The sequence below is a fragment of the Ceratotherium simum genome, chromosome 21, assembly GCF_057802395.1.
Source record: "Ceratotherium simum simum isolate JZ-2026a chromosome 21, ASM5780239v1, whole genome shotgun sequence".
Classification (NCBI taxonomy): Eukaryota; Metazoa; Chordata; class Mammalia; order Perissodactyla; family Rhinocerotidae; genus Ceratotherium; species Ceratotherium simum.
Genome location: NC_141920.1, coordinates 44,014,085 through 44,034,719, shown reverse-complemented (window position 1 = coordinate 44,034,719; position 20,635 = coordinate 44,014,085). Strand labels below are relative to the sequence as shown.

Genomic DNA, 20,635 nt, shown 5'->3' with positions numbered 1-20,635 from the left:
TCGCCAGGCAAAGGGCCGCCTCCCCAGGGCGAGGATTGGGACTGTTGGCACTGTCCTCCCTCCCTCTTCGAAGCCTCTAGATATGAAATTCCAAACCTGGAGTCTTTTGTGTGGTGGGCTTCTGAAGACTGATACTTCCTGTTTCCTAATGTGTGAATTGCAGGTTCCGTAACTCTTCACTGGCAAAAGGCCATTTTTCCTCCCTAAATTCTTGATCATCTTTCAGGATTGTAGTGCAGAGTTTCTCATCTCTGACCGTGGGTGGTTGTGTTTATTAGCACTGGGGAAAGGAAGGCAACAGAGTAGTGATGGCATGCTAGGGGCCTGCTGGCCAGAATGCATGCAACTGAGAGCCTGCAGACGGGTTTGGTTTGCTTGATTTGGGATTTCTTAAATCAGTCAATTTCACATTGAGAAAAAAAGATTTCTGGCCTAATGTGAAAAAGCAAAAGATCTCTCAACACAGTGCTTACATTTCTACAACAATTAGCTAGGGCTTGGTGACACTTGCTCCCTAATTTGAGTGGGGCATTTTTGCCAGAGTCCTCACTGCTCCCCATTTTATCACACCTGGACTGTGCTTCTGCTCATGTGCATCTTTGACCCCTGCAGTAGGGAATATCCTGAATTGTGATCATGGCTTCTAAGTCTTTTGGGCGCTATGTGCCCCAGTTATAGACCTGCACTCTACCATCTCTCTATGCTTTGTAGCTCCCAACACTAATAGGGCCTGCTCATATCTTGCATAAAAATCTCTCACTTCTAAAGAGGGGCAGGTAAGAATGTGTGACATCAAAGATTGCCTGGGTTTTTTTCTTCTTTGACTTTGTCAGTCTAAAGAATTAGTGAAACGTTACCTTTGGGGGTGGAGGTGGGGATGGAAACTGTCAAATGCCTCAGTTTCTACAAAAAGTAATCTACGTGTATGTATCTGGCAGGTGAAAGGAAAGCAAGCCAGGATGGATTTTTACGACACTCAAACCTTGGGGGTTGTGGTCTTTGGTGGATTTATGGTTGTTTCCGCCATCGGCATCTTCCTGGTGTCAACCTTCTCCATGAAGGAGACGTCATATGAAGAAGCCCTAGCCAATCAGCGCAAGGAGATGGCGAAAACTCACTACCAGAAAGTAGAGAAGAAAAAGAAGGAGAAAACAGTAGAGAAGAAAGGAAAGACCAAGAAAAAGGAAGAGAAACCCAATGGGAAGATACCTGACCATGAGCCATCCCCCAACCTGACCATCCTCCTCAAAGACCCAGTGCGGGCACCTGCAGTGGCTGTGGCACCAACCCCAGTCCAGCTGCCTGTGGTCTCTGCTCCTGTAGCCGCGGTACCAGCCATGCCCCAAGACAAGGCGGCCTCCTCCCCTAAGGACAAAAAGAAGAAGGAGAAAAAAGTGGCAAAGGTGGAACCAGCAGTCAGTTCTGTAGTGAATTCCATCCAGGTTCTCACCTCCAAGGCTGCTGTCTTAGAAGCTGCTCCCAAGGAGGTGCCTATGGTGGCTGTGCCCCCAGTGGGTGCCAAGGCCAGTACTCCAGCCACTGGCACTGCACCGGGCAGAAAGGCAGAGGGGGCCCAGAACCAGAGCAAAAAGTCAGAGGGAACCCCAAACCAGGGTAAAAAGTCAGAGGGAACCCCAAACCAGGGCAAAAAGTCAGAGGGAACCCTGAACCAGAGCAAAAAGGGAGAGGGAACCCCAAACCAGGGCAGAAAGTCAGAAGGAACCCCAAACCAGGGCAAAAAGTCAGAGGGCACCCCGAACCAGGGCAAAAAGTCAGAGGGTACCCCAAACCAAGGCAAAAAGTCAGAGGGAACCCCAAACCAGAACACAAAGTTAGAGAGCAACCCAAACCAGGGCAAAAAGTCAGAGGGAACCCCTAACCAGAGCAAAAAGGCAGAGGGTACCCCAAACCAGAGCAAAAAGGCAGAGGGTACCCCAAACCAGAGCAAAAAGGCAGAGGGTACCCCAAACCAGAGCAAAAAGACAGATGGGGCCCAGAATCAGGGCAAAAAAGTGGAAGGGGCCCAGAACCAGGGCAAAAAGGCAGAGGGAACCCCGAACCAGAGCAAAAAGGGGGAGGGAACCCAGAATCAGGGCAAAAAAGTGGAGGGAGCTCAGAATCAGGGCAAAAAGGCAGAGGGGGCCCCCAACCAGGGCAAACCAGTGGAAGGGGCCCAGAACCAGGGCAAAAAGGCAGAGGGAACCCCGAACCAGAACAAAAAGGGGGAGGGAACCCCGAACCAGAGCAAAAAGGGGGAGGGAACCCCAAACCAGAGCAAAAAGGCGGAGGGCACCCCAAACCAGAGCAAAAAGGCGGAGGGCACCCCGAACCAGAGCAAAAAGGCGGAGGGAACCCCGAACCAGAGCAAAAAGGGGGAGGGAACCCCAAACCAGAGCAAAAAGGGGGAGGGAACCCAGAATCAGGGCAAAAAGGCAGAAGGGGCCCAGAATCAGGGCAAAAAGTCTGAGGGGGCCCCTAACCAGGGCAAAAAGGCAGAGGGGCCCCAGAACCAGGGCAAAAAGGCAGAGGGGCCCCAGAACCAGGGCAAAAAGGCAGAGGGGGCCCAGAACCAGGGCAAAAAGGTGGATTCGGTTGCTAATCAGGGCACAAAGTTGGAGGGTGTTGCGAACCAGGGGAAAAAAGGAGAGGGGGCCCCTAATCAAGGCAAAAAGGCAGAGGGGACCCCGAACCAGGGCAAAAAGGCAGAAGGGTCCCCCAACCAGAGCAAAAAGGTGGATGCATCTGCCAATCAGGGTAAAAAGGCAGAGTCAGCTCCTAGCCAGGGCAAAAATGCAGATATGGTCCAAAGCCAGGAGGCACCAAAGCAAGAGGCTCCTGCAAAGAAGAAGTCTGGTTCAAAGAAGAAAAGTGAGCCTGGTAAGTAGCTTTGATTTCATTGTGAACTTGGAGGGACAAGCTGTCTTTAAATGGCTTACGGATTCCCTTTGGGAAAGCCATCTGTATTGGTCATCTATACCACAAGGCTGTGTAACAAACATCCCAGAATTCAGTGGCTTACAGCAACAGTCGTTTATTCTTGATGATATTTCTGTTAAATTGGCTGGAGATTGACTGATCTGGGTTGTCTCAACTGGGTGGCTCTGCTTCATGCTCCAGTTTAACTGGGTTTGGCTCCCTGCTGCCAGTCGAGCATAAATCTGTTCCACATGTGTTCATTCAGTGACTCTCGAGGGCAGAGGTCCTTCTCATCATTATGGTGGAGCTATAAAAGGCACATTTCAAATCAGCATCCTATTGGCCAGAGCAAGTCATGTGACTGAACCTAAGTCAAGGGGCAGAAAGTCCACTGCCCCTAGTGGGAGGGATTGCAGAGTGGCGTGGGAAAAGGTGTGACTAGAAGGAGAGGTGAGGTATTGGGAACAGTAACCCCATCCACCACACAATCTAGAACAGTTCCATGTCTTGGCAAGTCTTGTTTAAACATCTGGCTGCGTTCTGTCAGCCTGTTCTGTGTTTTCACCTCACCTGGTACCTTAGCACAGATTAATGCCTTTCCTTTTTTTGTGAGGAAGATCAGCCCTGAGCTAACATCTGTTACCAATCCTCCTCTTTTTGCTGAAGAAGATTGGCCCTGGGCTAACATCCATGCCCATCTTCCTCTACTTTATATGGGACGCCGCCACAGCATGGCTTGACAAGTGGTACATCGGTGCGCGCCCGGGATCCGAACCTGTGAACCTCGGGCCACCGCAGTGGAGCACAGGCACTTAACTGCTACACCACCGGGCCAGCCCCAGATTAATTCCTTTCTATATGTTTGTTGAGTGAATAATGGTAGGATAATGTTTTTAAAGAGCAATGGCATCCACCTCCCCCTAGCCTCCCCTCTTCGCTACCCTCACCCCTCTTATTTAATGGAGCATTAGTATAGATATTATATATAAGATAGATATATTAGATAATGTAAAACATTAATTTTCTGTTATCTTTTTAGTGCATATTACTATAGAAGTTAGGCTAGTGAGTTCCTATTTCATGTTCATCATTTATTTGATACACTGGTCTTATGTTTTCTTTCTATTCTCTTTTTTTAAGCCTTTCACTAGCATTAGTCAATGTGGAAAATTAATTGCATTTGTCTTGATGAGGCATCTTAGGGAGTCGGGAGTGTCTGGACCTGTGCTGGGTAGCACAGGGCCCTGTATTTTTAGCTGGATTTCCCTCTCTTGCCCCTTTGTGAAGCTACATTACCTTTTCTTGGGTGTTTCCTCCCCCAGTCTTTGGGAGGAGCATTGCTATAGCAGCACCGTGCTCCGTGCGAGAGCACCTGTCCTCTGTGAGTGGGTGCAGGCTCCTACTGAGGGCGAAGGACCAGCCCATCTGACCCCACAGGTCAGGTCGACCTCTCAAGCCCTTTGAAAACCCAAACAGTCCGCCTCAGCCCTGCGTCCGCAGGCTGGAGGGAGGCACACTGCCCTGTCTTGAAGGTGACGTTCCACCTGACCTAGGCACAGGGGCATTTGAGACACAAAGACAGGGATGGAACTGAGAACCGGCCTGTTTTCTGGCTCTCTCACAGCAGGTGTGTTCAGAATGGAGCTTCCTGTGTCCTAGGCTATTATTACCATGTATGGCTTTGGACATTTGAAATAAGGCATGAAACAGAAATGTGATGACAATATTAGAAAGAAAGGCAAAATGGTCCTAATTGGAAGGTAATGAAGAACCTTGTTAGGAGGAAGACCTAACTGATGATCTGTGTGAACCCACACAGCCACTTGAGTGAGGTGGTATAAGAGAAAATTTAAACAGAGAAAAGAAATTCCATGGTCCAGGATAAGAAAGATTAAATATTGTAGATAAAATGAGTTATTCCCAAGTTAACTTAGTGGTTTATTATTCTTCCAGCCAAAATTTCAAATGGGATTTCCCCTCTTAACTTGTTTTTTTTTTTTTAATTTTATTTATTTATTTATTTTTTCCCCCAAAGCCCCAGTAGATAGTTGTATGTCATAGCTGCACATCCTTCTAGTTGCTGTATGTGGGACACGGCCTCAGCATGGCCGGAGAAGCAGTGCATCGGTGCGCACCCGGGATCTGAACCTGGGCTGCCAGCAGCGGAGCGTGTGCACCCAACCGCTAAGCCATGGGGCCGGCCCTCCCCCCTTAACCTGATAAAACTATTCTAAAAGTCCCATCTGGAGGGAAAAATAGGTAAGAATATTGGATAGATTTTTAAGTGGCTTTGGGATGGCCAGTTCTGTCTGATGTCTGAACATATTCCCAAACTGTTGTCATTGCAAGTAGGGTGCTGGCCCAGGGCCAGCCAGGTCAGGGACTAGAAGGGTCCTGAAGTAGACCACGTCATCCCTAAGAGCTTCAGTGAGGGAGGGAGCATCATTTCATTGGGGAGGAGAAATGTCCCGGCAGTGGTCTTGGGCAGCATGGTCAAGATTTGGACGAGTCTGCTTAGACCAGACCCCTCTAAAAATGTAGGTTTGGATGAATTAGATTTAATTTAAAAAGAAATCAAACCCTAAAAAATATAAAAGACAGCTGAAATTAACAGCGATCAGCCCAGATGTTGGGAGACCTGGTGTCACTTTGAGGTTGCAGTGAGAATATCACAAAGGCCTTTCTGTCAGAAAGGACCAGAATGAAAACACATTCACACAGGGTAATAGGGGCAGCTGATATGACACCTGAAAGGTGAATTTCTTTATTCTTCAGAGGGTCTGGAGCCTGGAGACATGGAGAAAATACTTTCTATACTTGATTTTTCGTTTTCCTGAATTTGCACCATGTGATCTCAGCCCTTGTCCTCTGGTTGGTGTGTAAAGCCGTCCTCGGGGCCCTCGCAGGTGATGCAGGCCACTCCGCACCCCAGCTCTGTGAAGATTGTGAAATGGTCGTGTGTCTTCAGAGACAGTGGAGGTTTCCCCTCGTGCAGTGCTTCTCAAGCTCTACCATGCAGATGAACCACTGGGGGTCTTGTTAAGCTAAAGATTCTGACCCAGTTGTTCTGAGTGGAGCCTGAGATCCTGCATTTCTAACCACCTCCCAGGAGATGCTGATGCTGTTAGTCCAAGGCCCACACCTGAGTGTAGTAAGGACGCTTGACTCACTGCCAGGGTGACAAGAATGCAAGGCAGGCTGTCTATAACGCCTGGCTTCATGCAGGTTTGCAGCTCTTGTCTGTGAAGGACCACGGCCCTGTGGGTGGAGGAAGTGAAGTGTGTGCGTTTCACCTCGTAATCAGTTTGGGTGTTCCCAAATACAAATATGCAGCTCAGGGCTTGCTCTGAACACCCGCTCCGAAGTCATGTCAGTGATGGGCTTCAGGTTATTGGCCGTTTTGTGTCCTCGAGGAGCCTTGGGTCATTTGCAGCGATATTCCCACCTCTCTGGTGCTCCCTCTGGCTTCTTTCTACATTTTCAGCAGTGCTGCGTTAGTCACAAGCCATGATGATTGAGGGTATGAGGAACGAATCTTTCGACGGCGTGGATTTTCCCAGTGGCTTATGGAATGGGGCTCACACTTCCCTTGTAGTTAATCTTGTTCGTGAAGTTTAGCGTTCCAGAATTAACCGGACTCGTGTTTAGTATTTGCGGCTGTGGCCGTGTTACGAGTGAGAAGCCAACCACGTTCTTTTCATGCTGTTACACCTCATGTCCCATGTTCCTCTGTTTGCTCAAAAGGCTGCCGTCAGCCCAGCCTCCTGCCCTTGACCTCCTTGCCCGCCAGCTGGAACTGAGCTTCTGTGTCCATCCAGGGACTGTCCACCCCCAGTTTCTCCAGGGCCACGTGCACCCAACTCGGGGGAAGTGTGGGCAGAACTTCGCCTGGGCTGGCTGGCCCTGGGCATCCAGAAACTTGGGGGCCTGGAGGTATGAGTAGCTTTGTGGGGGTGAGGTGTCCTGATGACCACACGACAGAGATCAGGGAGATGGTTGGGGAGTGAGTTCTGGATCACTGGTGTGGAGCAGGCCAGGACGAGAGCTCTGTCTCTGAATCACAGAGACCTTGACTTAGACGAGGGAGGGCTCCAGAGCCATGAGGTTTTACCCATGAGCACCAGAGGTCTAGGGTCTAGGGCTGTGCTGTCTAGTACAGGAGCTGCTGGTCACATGGGGCCATTTAAGTTAACATTCAAATCAGTCAAAAGTCAATAAAATGAAAGATTCAGTCATACTAGCCACATTCCAAGTGCTTGGTAGTCACATGTGGCCAGTGGCTACCCTTTTGTACAGTGCAGATGAAGACCGTCTCCATCAGCACAGAACGTTCTGTTGGACTGCACTACTCTCAACAGGAGCCACTGGGAGGGAGGTGGCCCTGTGAAAACGAACACATATTTGCAGCCCTGTGTTGGCGCCACACAGCTCTCCCCCTGCTTTCTTCTGTCTGCCTGCGTCCTGAGTGTGGTGGGGGTGAACCCCCCAGCCCATTGTCCTCCGTGCCACAGTGAGAAGCAGTGAGTGAGATCACAGAGGCTGTGGCTGGCCTATGACACATGACATCAGCAGCAAAACCAGCCCCAGAGCTGGGGTCCACCAGAGACGGGGTTTCCTCAGTCGTCTGAGCCTTACCCACCACCCAGTCATCCCACAGGGCCCTCACTGACAGGAGCCCCAGAGGGAGCACTGGCAGGTGTGGAGGCAGGCACAGGACACGCTTCTGCAGGCCCGAGTTGGAACTATTCCAGAACTTCTGATCTGATTTTCCTAAAGAGCAAATCGGGGTCGTGTGACAGGTTTTTACCACTTGTCTAAGGCCGGATTTGACAGCGAACACCTGCCTTCCTAATCCCTTGCTTTTTAAAATGTATTATTGTAAATAAGTATGTGCTTCCAGCAAACAAAATTCAAGCAATATAAGAAGCATGGAAGGTGAAAATTGAAAGTCTTCCTTTCCACTCCATCCCAGTTACCACCCACACTTCCCAGAGGAGCCCTGGAGGTGCTCTGCTTGTCACACTGGCACACACAGATGGGGACCTGCAGTGCACACAGAGTTGAAACTTGCTTTCTTTGCTTACCAGTGTCCTGGTGACGTCTTTTCCATATTGCACCTACAAGGCTGCGGCTTTCAGCTGCATCGTAGTCCATGGCATGAGTGTATCAGAATTTATTTAAATGACATTAAGTAGTATGCAGTTTTTTCTGCTGCTAAAATTAATGCTACAGTCACATACGTATATCATTGTGTGAGTATCTCTATAAAGTAAATTCCTAGGTACGTAATTGCTAAGTCAAAAGGTAGGCACGTTTTTAATTTAGGAAGACAGTGCTGCATTGCTCTCCAAAGACATTTCACCATTTACCTCTATTCTCGAAGAAAGATGCGAGGCCCACACAAGTGTTTTCCAGCACCCTCCATCTGACTTTACTGCTCACATGGAGCTGTGGAAATGTGATAATTTCAGGGGGCCATTATAAACCCAAGTGTGGAATAAGGAGAAAACAATTGCTATTGAAACGAAAGGCACAGATTCTTTTCTAAATGTTTGGAGAAGAGGGAGTTCACAGAATCATAGAGAAGTGGAAAGTTCCCAGAACTAAAGCTTCCACGTGTTTGCAGCACCGTCCAGGCCTCTGCTGGTTCCTTCTCCAGTAGTTCCCTCAGCAAGCGTTCACGGTGTTTATTAGGAAAGCCATGCTTCTTGCACAGAGGTGTGTGAATGTGGTGGCGGTTTTCTAAAATCTATTTTTGTCCTCGGATTTAGTCTTTGCCTGGATAATCATGCCAGCCTGCGTCCCTGCACCATGGGGTGCAGATGGATGCACTAGTGTTACACTCTTAGGAGAGCCGTTCGTTCCCGAACCTGGAAGTGAACCCAGTGTGGACGTGGGTCCCAGAGAAACCAAAGACAGACTGGGGAAATACAGGATGCACATTCTGGAGACTCCTCATTCGGCTCAAGTCTGGAATGGCGGGCTTCTGCTGGAGCTTGCTTCACGCAGTGTTGCTGCTGAGCAAGGCGGAGACCAGGTGGGCGCTGGGCCTAGCCCTTCCTTCTTGGACTGGCTTTATGCCAGACCCCCGTTCCCCTTCTGTGGATGCAGGCCATTTACTCTGGGGCCAGAAGGCCATCATGTCAGGCCCAGGAGAGCCCAGCCATCCAGGAGGTAGAAAATGCCCTTAGCACAGGCGTTTACAACCCCCCAGTGACTGAGTTGTCAGACTCATGCACAAGTCCATGTTGGAGAAAGAGGCCATCTTTGGGGCTAGGACTATGGGTAAAGTTTAATATCTTCCCTTCACCCTTCTGCATTTTCCAGTTTTTCTGTGACGTTTTATTTTTTTAATGGAAAAGAAACAAAAACTTTATTATTTGTCTATGAGTCGACTAAACAGGCCGTCATTGTACCAAAGCGCAACTCCTATCCTTCTGGGTGCTGTGAGGCAGCCCAGCCCTGACCACAGGTTCCTGAGCGTTCTCTGAGCAGGAGAGAGAAGGCTTTGCTCCTTCTCGGGGGAGGGTACCAGATTGAGGAAAGAAAGTGGCCAGTTCTTCTCATGCCTATCCCAGCCCCTGGGTGCCCAGTAAAGGGTCATAAGTGAGATCAGATGGAGAATTAAAGGTGGTTCCCGCATCTGTGACCCTGGCGGCATCCTGGGGGGCCTGTTGGCTCCATGTGCGAGGCCTCACAGGGCTGCTTCTACCTCTGCCAGAGCAGGTGGAAATGCAGAATCCTACAAATGCACAAGTAGGATCATGTTCTGTAACCTAATGGAGCAGGAGTTTCCAGAGGTTGGGATATAGGGAAGGATTTTCAGACCTACCAGGAAAACCTTACTCAAGGTAGCTTAGCAGGGGCACTCATCTTAAACCGTGCAACTTGGTGGTAACAACACCCCTTCCTCCCTGCTAGCCCGTCTCCCCCGCCCACTTGTCCTTTGTGCACTGTGGGCTCGCTGTGTCTGGGGCCTGGTGCTGGGTCACCACCGGGAGTGTGGCACCATTGTACTCCTCAAGCAGATGTTTGGTTAGGTGCCTGGTTTATGAAGCTCCTTTCCATGCATTTACTTATCCCGCTAGCATTCTGTGAGATGGATTTGTCTTTTTACCTGTTTTACAAAAGCAGAAACCAAAGCTCAGCTCTGTTTTGTGACTTCCCAGAAGCCACACTGCCATCAGGCGGCAGGGCAGGGGCCAGAGCCCCGAGCCTCAGTCTCTCCATCTGCGGCCCCTCGGCCCGCCTGCCTCAGCAGCCTCTCTGCAGCCCCTCAGGGCCGAGGCACAGACAGGTATGTGTGGAGATGAAGTGTGACGCTCTTCCTTTTGAACTTCACTCTGTTTCTCAGGGTCTGAAGCTCTCAAGAAAACTCTCTGGGGCTTTTGAGCCTTCATTCACTTTCTGTATAAGTTCTTCAAACCCAACTTTGTCTTTTCTTCTTTTTTAAAAGAACAAAAGCATCCCCTAGGAAAGCAAACCAGGTATCAGTGTGGCACTGCCGTGTCTTAGGGAGGCTGCCAGCTGGCATTCTTCCGGAACTCTCCCTTCAGTCGTCTTAAAGCACGGCGGCTCCGGGCCCCAGTCACTGCCCCGGGCTGTGTGGTCAGGGAGCCCCCGTGGTACACCTGCTGTCTTCTGCAGGCACTCCATAACCTCTCGATTGTCATTTACCTCTTCTCTTTGGACCTCCCTGCATGCCTGTGGAAGCCCAAGGAAGGATCTTGTCCAGAGGTCCTCCAGGGGTGGCCTTTCTTCAGGGAATATTCTGATGTGTTATTTATTTTTCAGATAGAAAATTGATTTTGTTGAAATTTGGGGGGAAAAATACAAAAGTATAATGAGAAAAGTAAAATCATTCAACCTATAGGATTTTTAAATTCCATTAGACATTGTTAAATGCACAACTACCAATTAGTTAACAGATTACTTTTTCCTCCACCCAAGGAAAGGGCCTGATTCAAAGGCCCCAGGTAGGGTTGCTCTTGACATTACCGTCATGCATCACTTAACAACGGGGATACGTTCTGAGAAATGTGTCGTTAGGTGATTTCGTTGTTGTGCAAACATCATAGAGTGTACTTACACAAACCCGGATGGTATAGCCTGTTACACACTTTGGCTGGATATACTAATCTTATGGGACCACTGTCATATACGCAGTCCGGCGTTGATGGAAAAGTCATTATGTGGCGCAGGACTGTCTTTGTACTTGGCTCTAGCACTTAAAACACCAGATGGTCGTGTCTGTGGCAGTCGGGTCGAGTACAGCTGCTCCTCTGAGGCCTGCGCCTGATCAGGAGGACAGACCAGCCTGTCCTTGCCGCTCCCCTCCCCAAAGCCCCAGCCCTCGCCTTCTCCTTACCCAGTAGTGCTTGCCTCAAGCATCCTCTGCTTTAAAAGCCTTTCCTGGCGTAGCTACCGTGGCTGCTTCCTCGGCAGTGCGCACTCCCTGGGTTCCCTTTGTGTCGCTCAGATGCGTGATTGCCACGTGTCCTGTGTCTCCTCCGCCTCTCCTAGCTGGCAGTTCCACCTCTAACTTACCTTCCCAGGCCCGGCATTTTGCAGACTGCCAGGTACACAGTCGGTGCATACTTTGTGTCTGGAGACCACTTGGACCTGCCTGCCCTGGGAAGGGCTGCTGGGCACCCGCAGCAACAGGTGGAGTTGAGCCAGAGCCCCTTGATGGCCCCTCCAGGGCTGTGGCAGTAATACCTGCATTGGTGACCAGCTGTCTGCGCCCTCAGGAGGCAGCTCCTGGAGCAGCTCTGACACCCCCCCTGTTGGTTGAGTAAGCCAGGCATGAGCCGTGCAGGAGCGTTCCAGTAACTGCACACTGGAAGGGCTGCTGCCGAAACAATGCTGGGCTGTGGAGCCCCATGAGTCTCCTTTGGCTGAGGCCCGGCCATTGGGATCCTGGTAATTATGCAGGCAGAGAAAATTCTCCCTGAAGGACCCATAGTTGACAGTGAGAGAAAAGACTCCTAAGTGCCTTTTTGCAAGACAAGTTTGATTTTAGGTGGTTAAGCCTCCCAGCATGGTCGCAAAGGGGAGCGTAGTTTTGGAACTTGAGGCATTTCGCACATTATCCCGGTGTTGCATGCTTCTTGGCCGAGAGCCCAGGGAGGCAGGGGGCTCCTGGCTTACCTAAACCCGCGGCCCCTTTGGCCTCGTAAGTGAGGATGATGGTGTGAGGCAGGAGCCAGAGGGTCCGAGGGCTATGGTGCTCTGTCCGTGGAAGGCTGGCTCCCGGGCGCCTCCTTTGCATGACTTTTCCATTCCGTTGGTGGGAGAAGGAGCAAGGGCAGAGTGGCTTCAGCTACCTTGAGCTCTTGCCTAGGTGCGCTGTCTGTTCAGGGAGGGGTCAGGGTCTGGGATTCTCCTGTGCCGGGGCCTCTTGATTGATTCTGCAGGGCATTACCCTGGGCCGGGTATGGTTTCACGCACATTGCAATTGAATCTTTACAGTGAAGCTGTGAGGGAGGAACAGTTATTACCCCCATTTCACAGATGAGGAAACAAAGGCAAAGGGAGGTGAAGCCACTTGCCCAAGGACACACAGGCAGGAAGGAGCTGAGCTGGAATTCAAGCCCAGGCCACCTGGCGCCGGGGGCCTTGTTCTGACCACAGTGCCCCATTGCCCAGGGGCAGAGGCGACCTGCAAGCCGGGCCTGGCCCACTGATGTGTTTGTTCAGGCCCACAGTGGTTTTCTGTCTTTATTTTTCACTGAGCTAGCTGTCAGCACTAAAGGTCAGGAGATGGCACGTAACAGTCTCGTTTCAGCTCTCCTTGACAAGTCCACAGCTCTGAGGGTTCCAGCCCAGACCCTGTGGGAGCCATCACCTGGAGGGGAAGGAGAATGTCCAAGGCCACCCTGCTCAGGAGAAGCTGCCCCCTGAGTCCAGGCCTGTCCTGTCCCTGCAGGGCCTGGCCCCTGGAGCTGTTTGCTGTGTCCCCTGCCAAACAGGGGTCTGGATTACTCCCTAGCAGTGAGACCCAGCCCTGCCTCTCCGCTCTGTGCTCTCCTGCCGCCTCATTCCTCCTCCAGGCCTCCCTGGCCTGTCCGTTCCTACTATTTCAGACTCAGCAAAGTCGGCAAGCTTTGGCTGCTGGAACAGGCCCTCCGTGAGCTGGTCTCGCTGGAATTCCCTGCCTCCTGGTCTTTACGACGTCTATGGGTTAACAGAGTAGGTGTTGAGTCTTTGATGAATTTATTTTAGTGCCTTAAGAGTTCACAATACCCAGGATTATTTCTAGTCTTCCAGTATTTGCAGGAGACATGCGTGATGTACCGGCACATATCAGCCTCTGTTAGTACGTTATTTGTTGGTGGCATCAGTGTGCCTGTGTCCTGGAGATGGGTGCCCTGTCATGGTGAGCTTGGTGCCGCTGCTCGGTGAGAGGATCCTGAAACCCGGATGTAAATGCAACTCCCACAGAAGTCCAGAAGTTCTGGTTCCTACTTCCAAGTACTTTATTTTTGCTTTCAGTTTTACTTCCCCTGAAGCTTTCTTGAAAATGGTGAGGAGTAATAATGTAATGCACAAACCAAGTAATAGGGCTACAGAACAGGCTGTGGCTGCGTTCCAGTCTCCTCTGGCTGTGGCAGAAGCTTTACCAACCAGAACGCTGTGGAGAATGAAATCTCCTCATCCAAGTTTTGCTCCCCTTTGCCCCGGGTCCTGACTGGCTAGGGTACTGCTGGAAAGTTCCTGTACAGGGACTTGAGGAGAATAGAGATGGCACCATTCTTACCCAAAGACTTAATAAAAAAATGTAAAATTATGGCTCTCTAAAAATAATTTAAAAGATAGTGTTTATATGAGGTTGGAGAAGGCCATGGAAGTTTCTGTGGGGGAGTGGGGGATGGGCAGCAAAAGTTAAATTTTGCTATATATAGCTTTGGATTGTTTCACCTGTTACAAATTTTTATTACTTTGATCACTAAAATATGTAATGAAATTTAGTGTAATTACCTTAGGAAGTTTTAGTGAAGCTGTGTTAGAATGACACTCCCACAGAATACTCTCAGAAATGTTTTATGGACAGGGCATCTCAGGGTTCATCTCCCCTGGCCCTCCAGGAGGGAATGCACGTTTGTCAAGACCACTGGTGACGCAGAAGGAGTCTCTGGGTCCACCGCAGACACCACTGGGTGTCTCTGAAGAAGACGGTGGTCCATCAAGAAATGTGGCTTTGTTCTCCCCGGCAGTGCTGTAGGGCCACGCGGGCCTAGGAGGATGGTCTTCAAGGAGAATGTTCAAGAGAAGCCCAAGCCCTCAGTCACTTTGAGACCTCTGCAGGCACAGGGGCTGCCAGGACTTCAGCAGGGAGTGCTTTGGGGTTCCCAGGGCTCGAGAGGAGTAGACTAGCCTGTCCAGTAGAAATACAACGTGAGCCACTCGTGTGAGCCACGTATGTAATTTTAAACTTTCCTAGTAGCCATGTTAAAAAAGGCAAACAAAAAACAAATGGAATTAATTTGAATAGTACATTTTATTTAACCCAGTTTATCCAAAATAGTCCTTTCAACATGCAATCAATATAAAAAATTATTACAGATATTTTACATTCTTTTTTGTTCATACTAAGTCTTCAGAATCTGGTGTGTACCTGCACTTGTGGCACACCTCAGTTCACACTAGCCACGTTTCAGGTGCCCAGTAGCCACACGTGGCTGGCGGCCAGCATATTGGACAGCATAGGAGTAGACCTTTCAGAGTCAGGAGAGGAAAATGTCTGTGCCGCAACCGGCTCAGAGAGGCTGGCCTGCCCTGTCCAGCTCCAACCGTGTCTTTGAAACGAGTAGACCTCTCTCTTCCAGAAAACACTGGCAGTAAACATCTGTCTTACAGGCTGAGGGGGAAAAGCAGAAAGCAAATAAACCAAAATGCTGACAGTGGGGTTTTCTCCCAGTAGTGAGCTCGAGAGTGGTTTTTATTTTATTTTGGCTTAACTGTACTGAGAATTTTTCCTACTGTGTATAAATTTACCATTAAAATTATTTTATATTATATACATATTTCAGTGAAAAGAAAGAAGGCTGAAGGGGACACCCCCTGTACCCATTTTCATGACACCCTTGCGCTCTTCAGCCTTTAGTGTCAGTGAGGTTATTTGTAATCTCCCAAGCTTCACTGAGGTAAGAGGTTCTAAAATGAATGTGCTCATAGCAACCAGCTCGCCCACATCCCACGTTCCCCCTATTAAGGTATCATGCTAAATGCTTTGACTTGTGATGAAAATACTGTGACTAGGAAGTGAAAATATTGTGACAGGCCAGAGAATTTAGGGTTGCCATGGAAACCTTCCCATTCACTGTCCCCGGAGAGGGACGGACAGCTGGAGGTGCTGCTGCAGGCCGGCCTGCCTCTTTGTTTCGGCTCATTTTTGACCCCGTCATTCAGCTGTGGGGCGGATTTGGGCTTCAACGTAAGGCGTTGCCGGGACATTTCAGGCGGGGCTTCTGTCCGCCGGACGGGGCACCTCAGTTCACCCTTCCATGCCTTCAGGGCTGAAGGACAGCCTGCGATGAGAGGGAAACTTTGGAGGGGGCATCAGGAGTGTTTCAGAAGTGGCAGTTGGTTGTTGGCAAATGGCTCTTTGTCCTTCAGGAGGTCACTAGTGGACGGACAAGTGGGCAGGCCCATCCTGGAAGAACCCAGCCCAGCCTTCCCTCTCACAAAACCTGCCTCAAGCTTCATCCAGGGAGAGCTGGAAATAGAGTGTTTGAACCTGGATATGTGGGAAGCAGCCTTCTTTTCCCTGGACCACAGAGAAGCAGGCGTGAAGACACAGGCCTTTTGCTTCCATCCCTCTCGCCTGACTGCGGGGATGCAGCTGAGGGGTTCTGTGTTGTTGGCGAGTGATGGGCTCGCCAGTCAGTCAGGACCCTCAGGGCCAAAGGGCTTAGTCACAGCAGTGGGATGGGGGTGAACCCTGCTGGGCCATGCAGGGCAAGAACTGGACCAAACGGTTTGCTGGAAAAAGAAGGAAGAACAAAAGCACCTTTGGGAAGAGTATGCTTTGCTTAATTCTGCTCATTTTGATGATAAAAAGCAGGGAGGCATCTCCCCCAACCCAGGAAAGCTCAGCCTTTCTTTACTCGGGGACCTTCCCCGTTGGCTGTCTCTGGGCAGTTGGGAGGGTTGTGCAGGAACCTGTACCTCAGTCCATTTCTCAGTGCTCTGAGAGAGTTCCAGAGCCGCCGGGCAGCTGGACAGAGTCCTCGGCTCTGACCGGCCCCTGCTGCTTCCGGGTGCGATGGGCTTGGTTGCTGGTGTCGGGGTGTAAATCCCTGCTCCCGCCCTCTCGCTGCACAGGGCCCCCGGACTCCGACAGCCCTCTCTACCTGCCCTACAAGACCCTGGTCTCCACGGTCGGAAGCATGGTGTTCAATGAGGGCGAGGCCCAGCGGCTCATCGAGATCCTGTCCGAGAAGGCTGGCGTCATTCAGGACACCTGGCATAAGGTGGGCCCACCCTCCCCTTGGCCACATTTAGTGGCCACTGCAGTTGGCCAGGGTGGTTTTGCCCCTCCCTCCTTTCCCTCTCAGGGGCTGGCGAGTTGCAGTGGTTACCTGGTCCTGGGTCCCCAGCCTCCACTGGGCGATACCCCTCGGGCTGACCACACCCGGCTTGCCAAGCTGCACAGTGTTCATGACGCAGCCTCCACTTACCTCTCTTGGCAGAACCCTGCACCCCGTCCCAGGCACAGGCTACACGAATCACTCTGCAAATGCTGTGGTTTCTGCCACAGCCCAACTATGGCCCAGCCACTGAAACAGGAGGCTGTTAAAAGCCAAGGCACAGCTCTGTGTTACAGGGGGTTTGGGGTGGGACAGAGGAGCTGGGGCCCAGCTGGTTTGTGGCCAGGACTTGGGGTGCAGGAAGTGGGGTGTACAGACACACCGTGTGAGGGAATCCTGTGACAGGCCCAGAAGTGTCTTTCTCCAAGTTCCCTCCTGCGGTTGGGGGCCAGTTCAGAGGCTGGCACCCACCCTCTGGTGCTTGTGGTGAATGAGCTGTCCCCAGGAGATGCTGCATGGACATGTTTGTTTGTTCCTTAATCAGAGTTGGAATTGTAGGTAATTTTGCTGGAGAATTTTGTGGCACCTTAGTGGTTAGAGATGTTGAGGTATCCTGAGAGCCAGGCCGGTGGCCCCTGCCCTGAGGCCAGTGGAGGTTACTCCCCTCCTGGCCCTCGCTGAGGTGTGGTGTGTGTCACACAGTCGCAGGAGATTGTCGCTCAGTGAGTATTTGGGGGTGATCTCCTGGGCGTGAATGGCTGGTGGAGGTCAGGAAGATGACACTTCCTCCCAGAGAAGCCCAGACTCAGCTTGGGCCACAGTCCCCAGAACACACCTCCCCTCCCACAGCCTCTACACCTCAGCTGGCAGCCTGCAGGCTGCACACAGTGGCTAAGGGGTGGGCACCAAGCCAGAAACAATGGCCAACTGCCCCTCAGCGGGGCAGGAAGAGGCCCTGGCCACCATCGACCCGAGTTAGTGGGAAACACCACAGTCCTGAAAACTATACCAGAGATCAAAGCCTGTGTCCCAAACAGCTCCTGTGCACACCTGCCTGGAGGCCCTGGCAGACTGGGTGGCTGAGGCAAGGGTGCCTTTCCCCCGGAAGGGTCTGGAGTCAGGATGGAACCCACTCCTCCTGAAGCCCCTGCTCCCACTTCAGCAGGCCGCTGCTCTTGTTGTGGGTCAGGGTCTGATTGCTGGGGTGGGGGACAAACCAAGTGTCTGTCTGTCCCCTCTAAGATGGCTCTGTGGACATTTCTAGGCCACTCAGAAGGGTGACCCTGTGGCAATTCTGAAACGCCAGCTGGAAGAGAAGGAAAAGCTGCTGGCCACAGAGCAGGAAGATGCAGCTGTCGCCAAGAGCAAACTGAGGGAACTCAATAAGGTACGCCGAGCACTCACCCTGTCCTGAGAACCCCCTGTCCTGAGAGCCCCGGGAGCGGCCAGCACTGCTCCTGCATCGTGGGCTTGCTTTCCCACCACGGCTGCTTGGGTCTGCCGGCAGGTAACTACCTCTCAGACCAGCGAGCGTGCGATGGCGTGAGGGCCGTCGCTGTCGGAGAGCCTAACGGCCAGCGGCTCGCCTGGAGCAGAACCTGTGTAGCTCGGAGGGGTGGGGTCCCCTCTCAGACCGTCAGAATGCATGGATGTTGGGGAGGGGGTGGGGCCCTCAGTTGTGAGGGAGATGGACCAAAACTTTACTGGCTGCTCCCACAGTGGTGGGCCATCTTTTTAGGGTATGTGCTCTGAAAGGAGGATGCGCACAGTGCATCCAAGGTTGTTTTCTTGAGAACTGGAGCAAAAACTCATGGGGAGGGGGTGGAGGGGCTGCTCTTCGCCCTTTTCTGATGTCAGTGGAGCGGTCCTGCAGGGAAACGCCTCTCGCGCCATGTACCATTTGTACTCGGTGAATGACAGTTGGCAATGGATCCGTGCTGCGGTGACGGGCTGGGGGCCTCATTCAGGATGAGTCAGGACACGTGGCAGGAGGGGCCACTGTACCTCTGCCGGAACTCACTGGGGTTTCTCCCTTCCGCAGAGTAAGTCTGGTTCCCCAGCCCCATGGGACTGTTCACACCCAGTGTGAAAGCTGTCTTTTCCCAGCAAAATGCTGTAGGTTGCTCTCACCCTCTCCCTGCTTACCTGCCTCCTCCATCAAGGCAGCGGGTACAGGGAGATGACCTGGGCCTTGGAATGTCCCACACCATCTGGGCTGCGGCCCTTCTTCTGGGCATCTCCATTTGTTCATTCTGGAAGATTGGCAATGCGGCACCCTGAGTTTCTGTCCTAAATTCGAGGGACGTGGCTCTGAGCCAGACAGGAAAGTTCATTTGGTGGGGGCCAGCGGGAGCAGGTGACAAGCCTTTGAGTGGCTGTGCTTGGTTAATGCTCTGTCCAGGAGAAGAAAAGAAAAAGGCAGGTCTCTGTGGCTTTCCCTAGAGCTTGGTAGCCTTCTGACTGCAGGCCTCCTCATCTCTCTCTAGGCTGTCCACACGTGGCCTTCATGTGAGCCTGTCTTGGGTTGTTGGTTAGATGCAGGGTGGCTGGAGCCCCTGGCCCTGCCCCCAAGAGCTGATTGTGCACATGTCTTCCTGCCCTGGCTGGGCCTGTGCCATCGGCTGGGAGCATTTACACCACAGAAATGGGCCAGCAGTATAAGTCAGAGTCCTCGCACCCCCAAGAGCCAGCCAACCAGCACGCCACTGGTTAAGAGTCTGTGGTTTCAGGGAGCCATTCTTCCGTACCTTCTTTCTGGACAAACTGAAAAATCCCTGTGAAAATGTGTTGACCCCCAAAATAAAGCTCAAGTGAGAGGAAACGGGAGTGAGTGTTCCCGTGGCTGGTTGGCTGTGGGGTTGCCCGGCTAGCTCCTTGTGCCTGCCCCCTTGAAGTCCCCTTAGAATGGGCTGGCGGTGTGGGAGTGAGTAGGAGCACCCTCTGACAGTGACAGTGGCCTGTCCCTTCCCCATCGCTGGGGTCTCTGGCCACTGTGGGCAGGCCAGCAGGTGCAAGGTGGGGTGAACCCTGTGGAAGGAGGCCCTTTAGATGCTGCCCCTCTTGGCGGACGCTTACTGCTCTCCCTCAGTGGTGGCTGCCTGACAAGATTTCCAAAACCACAATGGCAGCTAGCCCGCAGACACCCTCCTCAGTCCAGATGCAATTCCAGCCTCCCCTGGTGGACTGTCCCCCGGCTGTGAGCTGCAGGGGCCTGTGAGACACGCAGGGCTGCAGCCCTGGGTTTTTATTACCCAGCTTGCCCTCCAGGGCTCCAGGCCTTGGCTCTGAGGCGAGGAGAAGGCTGACGCGTCCAGCCAGGGCCCTCCCTCCCCTGACCACATCCTCTTCCCTGCAGCCCGAGGAGGTCCTCCTGGGCTCTCAAGTGCTCGTCTGGTCCTGGGAGGGCCTTCTTTAAGCTCTGCTAGTGGCTCCTAAACTTTAGACCCGAGTCTGCACCCCTGAGCACACCTCTGGCCCCCACCCCGTCTGCTCCCCAACGTGCTGCACCCATCATTCCTCCTCTGGGCCTCTCCTCCTACTCTTCCGTTAGTGTCAAATGCTCTTCCCTACTTGCTGGCTGGAAATTTTCTCCTTAACCTTAAAGACTCAATTCGATCTCTCTCCTTCGAGAAGCCTTCTGGAGCCCCCATTTTCCTGTCCCAGCACAGAGGTCATCGTTGCAATTGTACGTCATTGTATCTGTCCCCTGTGACTCTGGCCACCTTGCTTGGCTTGGCTAGAGGAATCCTAGGATTCTGAGCTCATAGGAAAAAAGAAGCCATGGAGGGCTAAACAAATGCCCCGAGGAAAGCTAGCCTTTCTCTGCCTTTGAAAGAAGCCCAGAGGCAAAAGGAAAGGAAGTCCCATTGAATTCTGGTGCCCTTGACCCTGTCCCCAGGGATCAGGACCTTTGCGCCCTGAGCCCCAGTGGATGCCCAGAACCGTAGGAGGCCTGCCTGGGTGGGGGAAGGCTGTCCCCAGACATATGCTCAGCGCCAGCCTCTGGGTTTCAGGCGTGGCGAGCAGAGGCAGGCAGGGGAGCCCCACACATGGCAGCAGCACCCACTGCTGGTGTGGCTGTGCGCACGCAGGACCTCTCTGAGCTTTGGTCTCTTCTCCTGAGGCTGGACCGTGTACTTCAAGGGGCCGTTGTCTGGGAAACCCAGCAAAGAGAGTGGCCTCCCCAC

At 52.0% G+C, this 20,635-nt stretch overlaps 1 protein-coding gene across 8 annotated transcripts in view; it reads left to right on the top strand.

Annotated features, from left to right (window-relative positions):
• RRBP1 (ribosome binding protein 1) overlaps window positions 1–20,635 on the top strand; it is a 67,377-nt gene that overhangs the window by 22,692 nt on the left and 24,050 nt on the right. For all 8 annotated transcript variants that reach the window (XM_087445652.1, XM_087445650.1, XM_087445649.1 and 5 more), the window contains exons 2-4: window positions 939–2,877; window positions 16,243–16,391; window positions 17,713–17,835. In XM_087445652.1, the coding sequence (XP_087301778.1) occupies window positions 960–2,877; window positions 16,243–16,391; window positions 17,713–17,835 (2,190 nt within the window). In that variant the 5' untranslated portion in view covers window positions 939–959. The remainder of the gene's footprint in view (window positions 1–938; window positions 2,878–16,242; window positions 16,392–17,712; window positions 17,836–20,635) is intronic.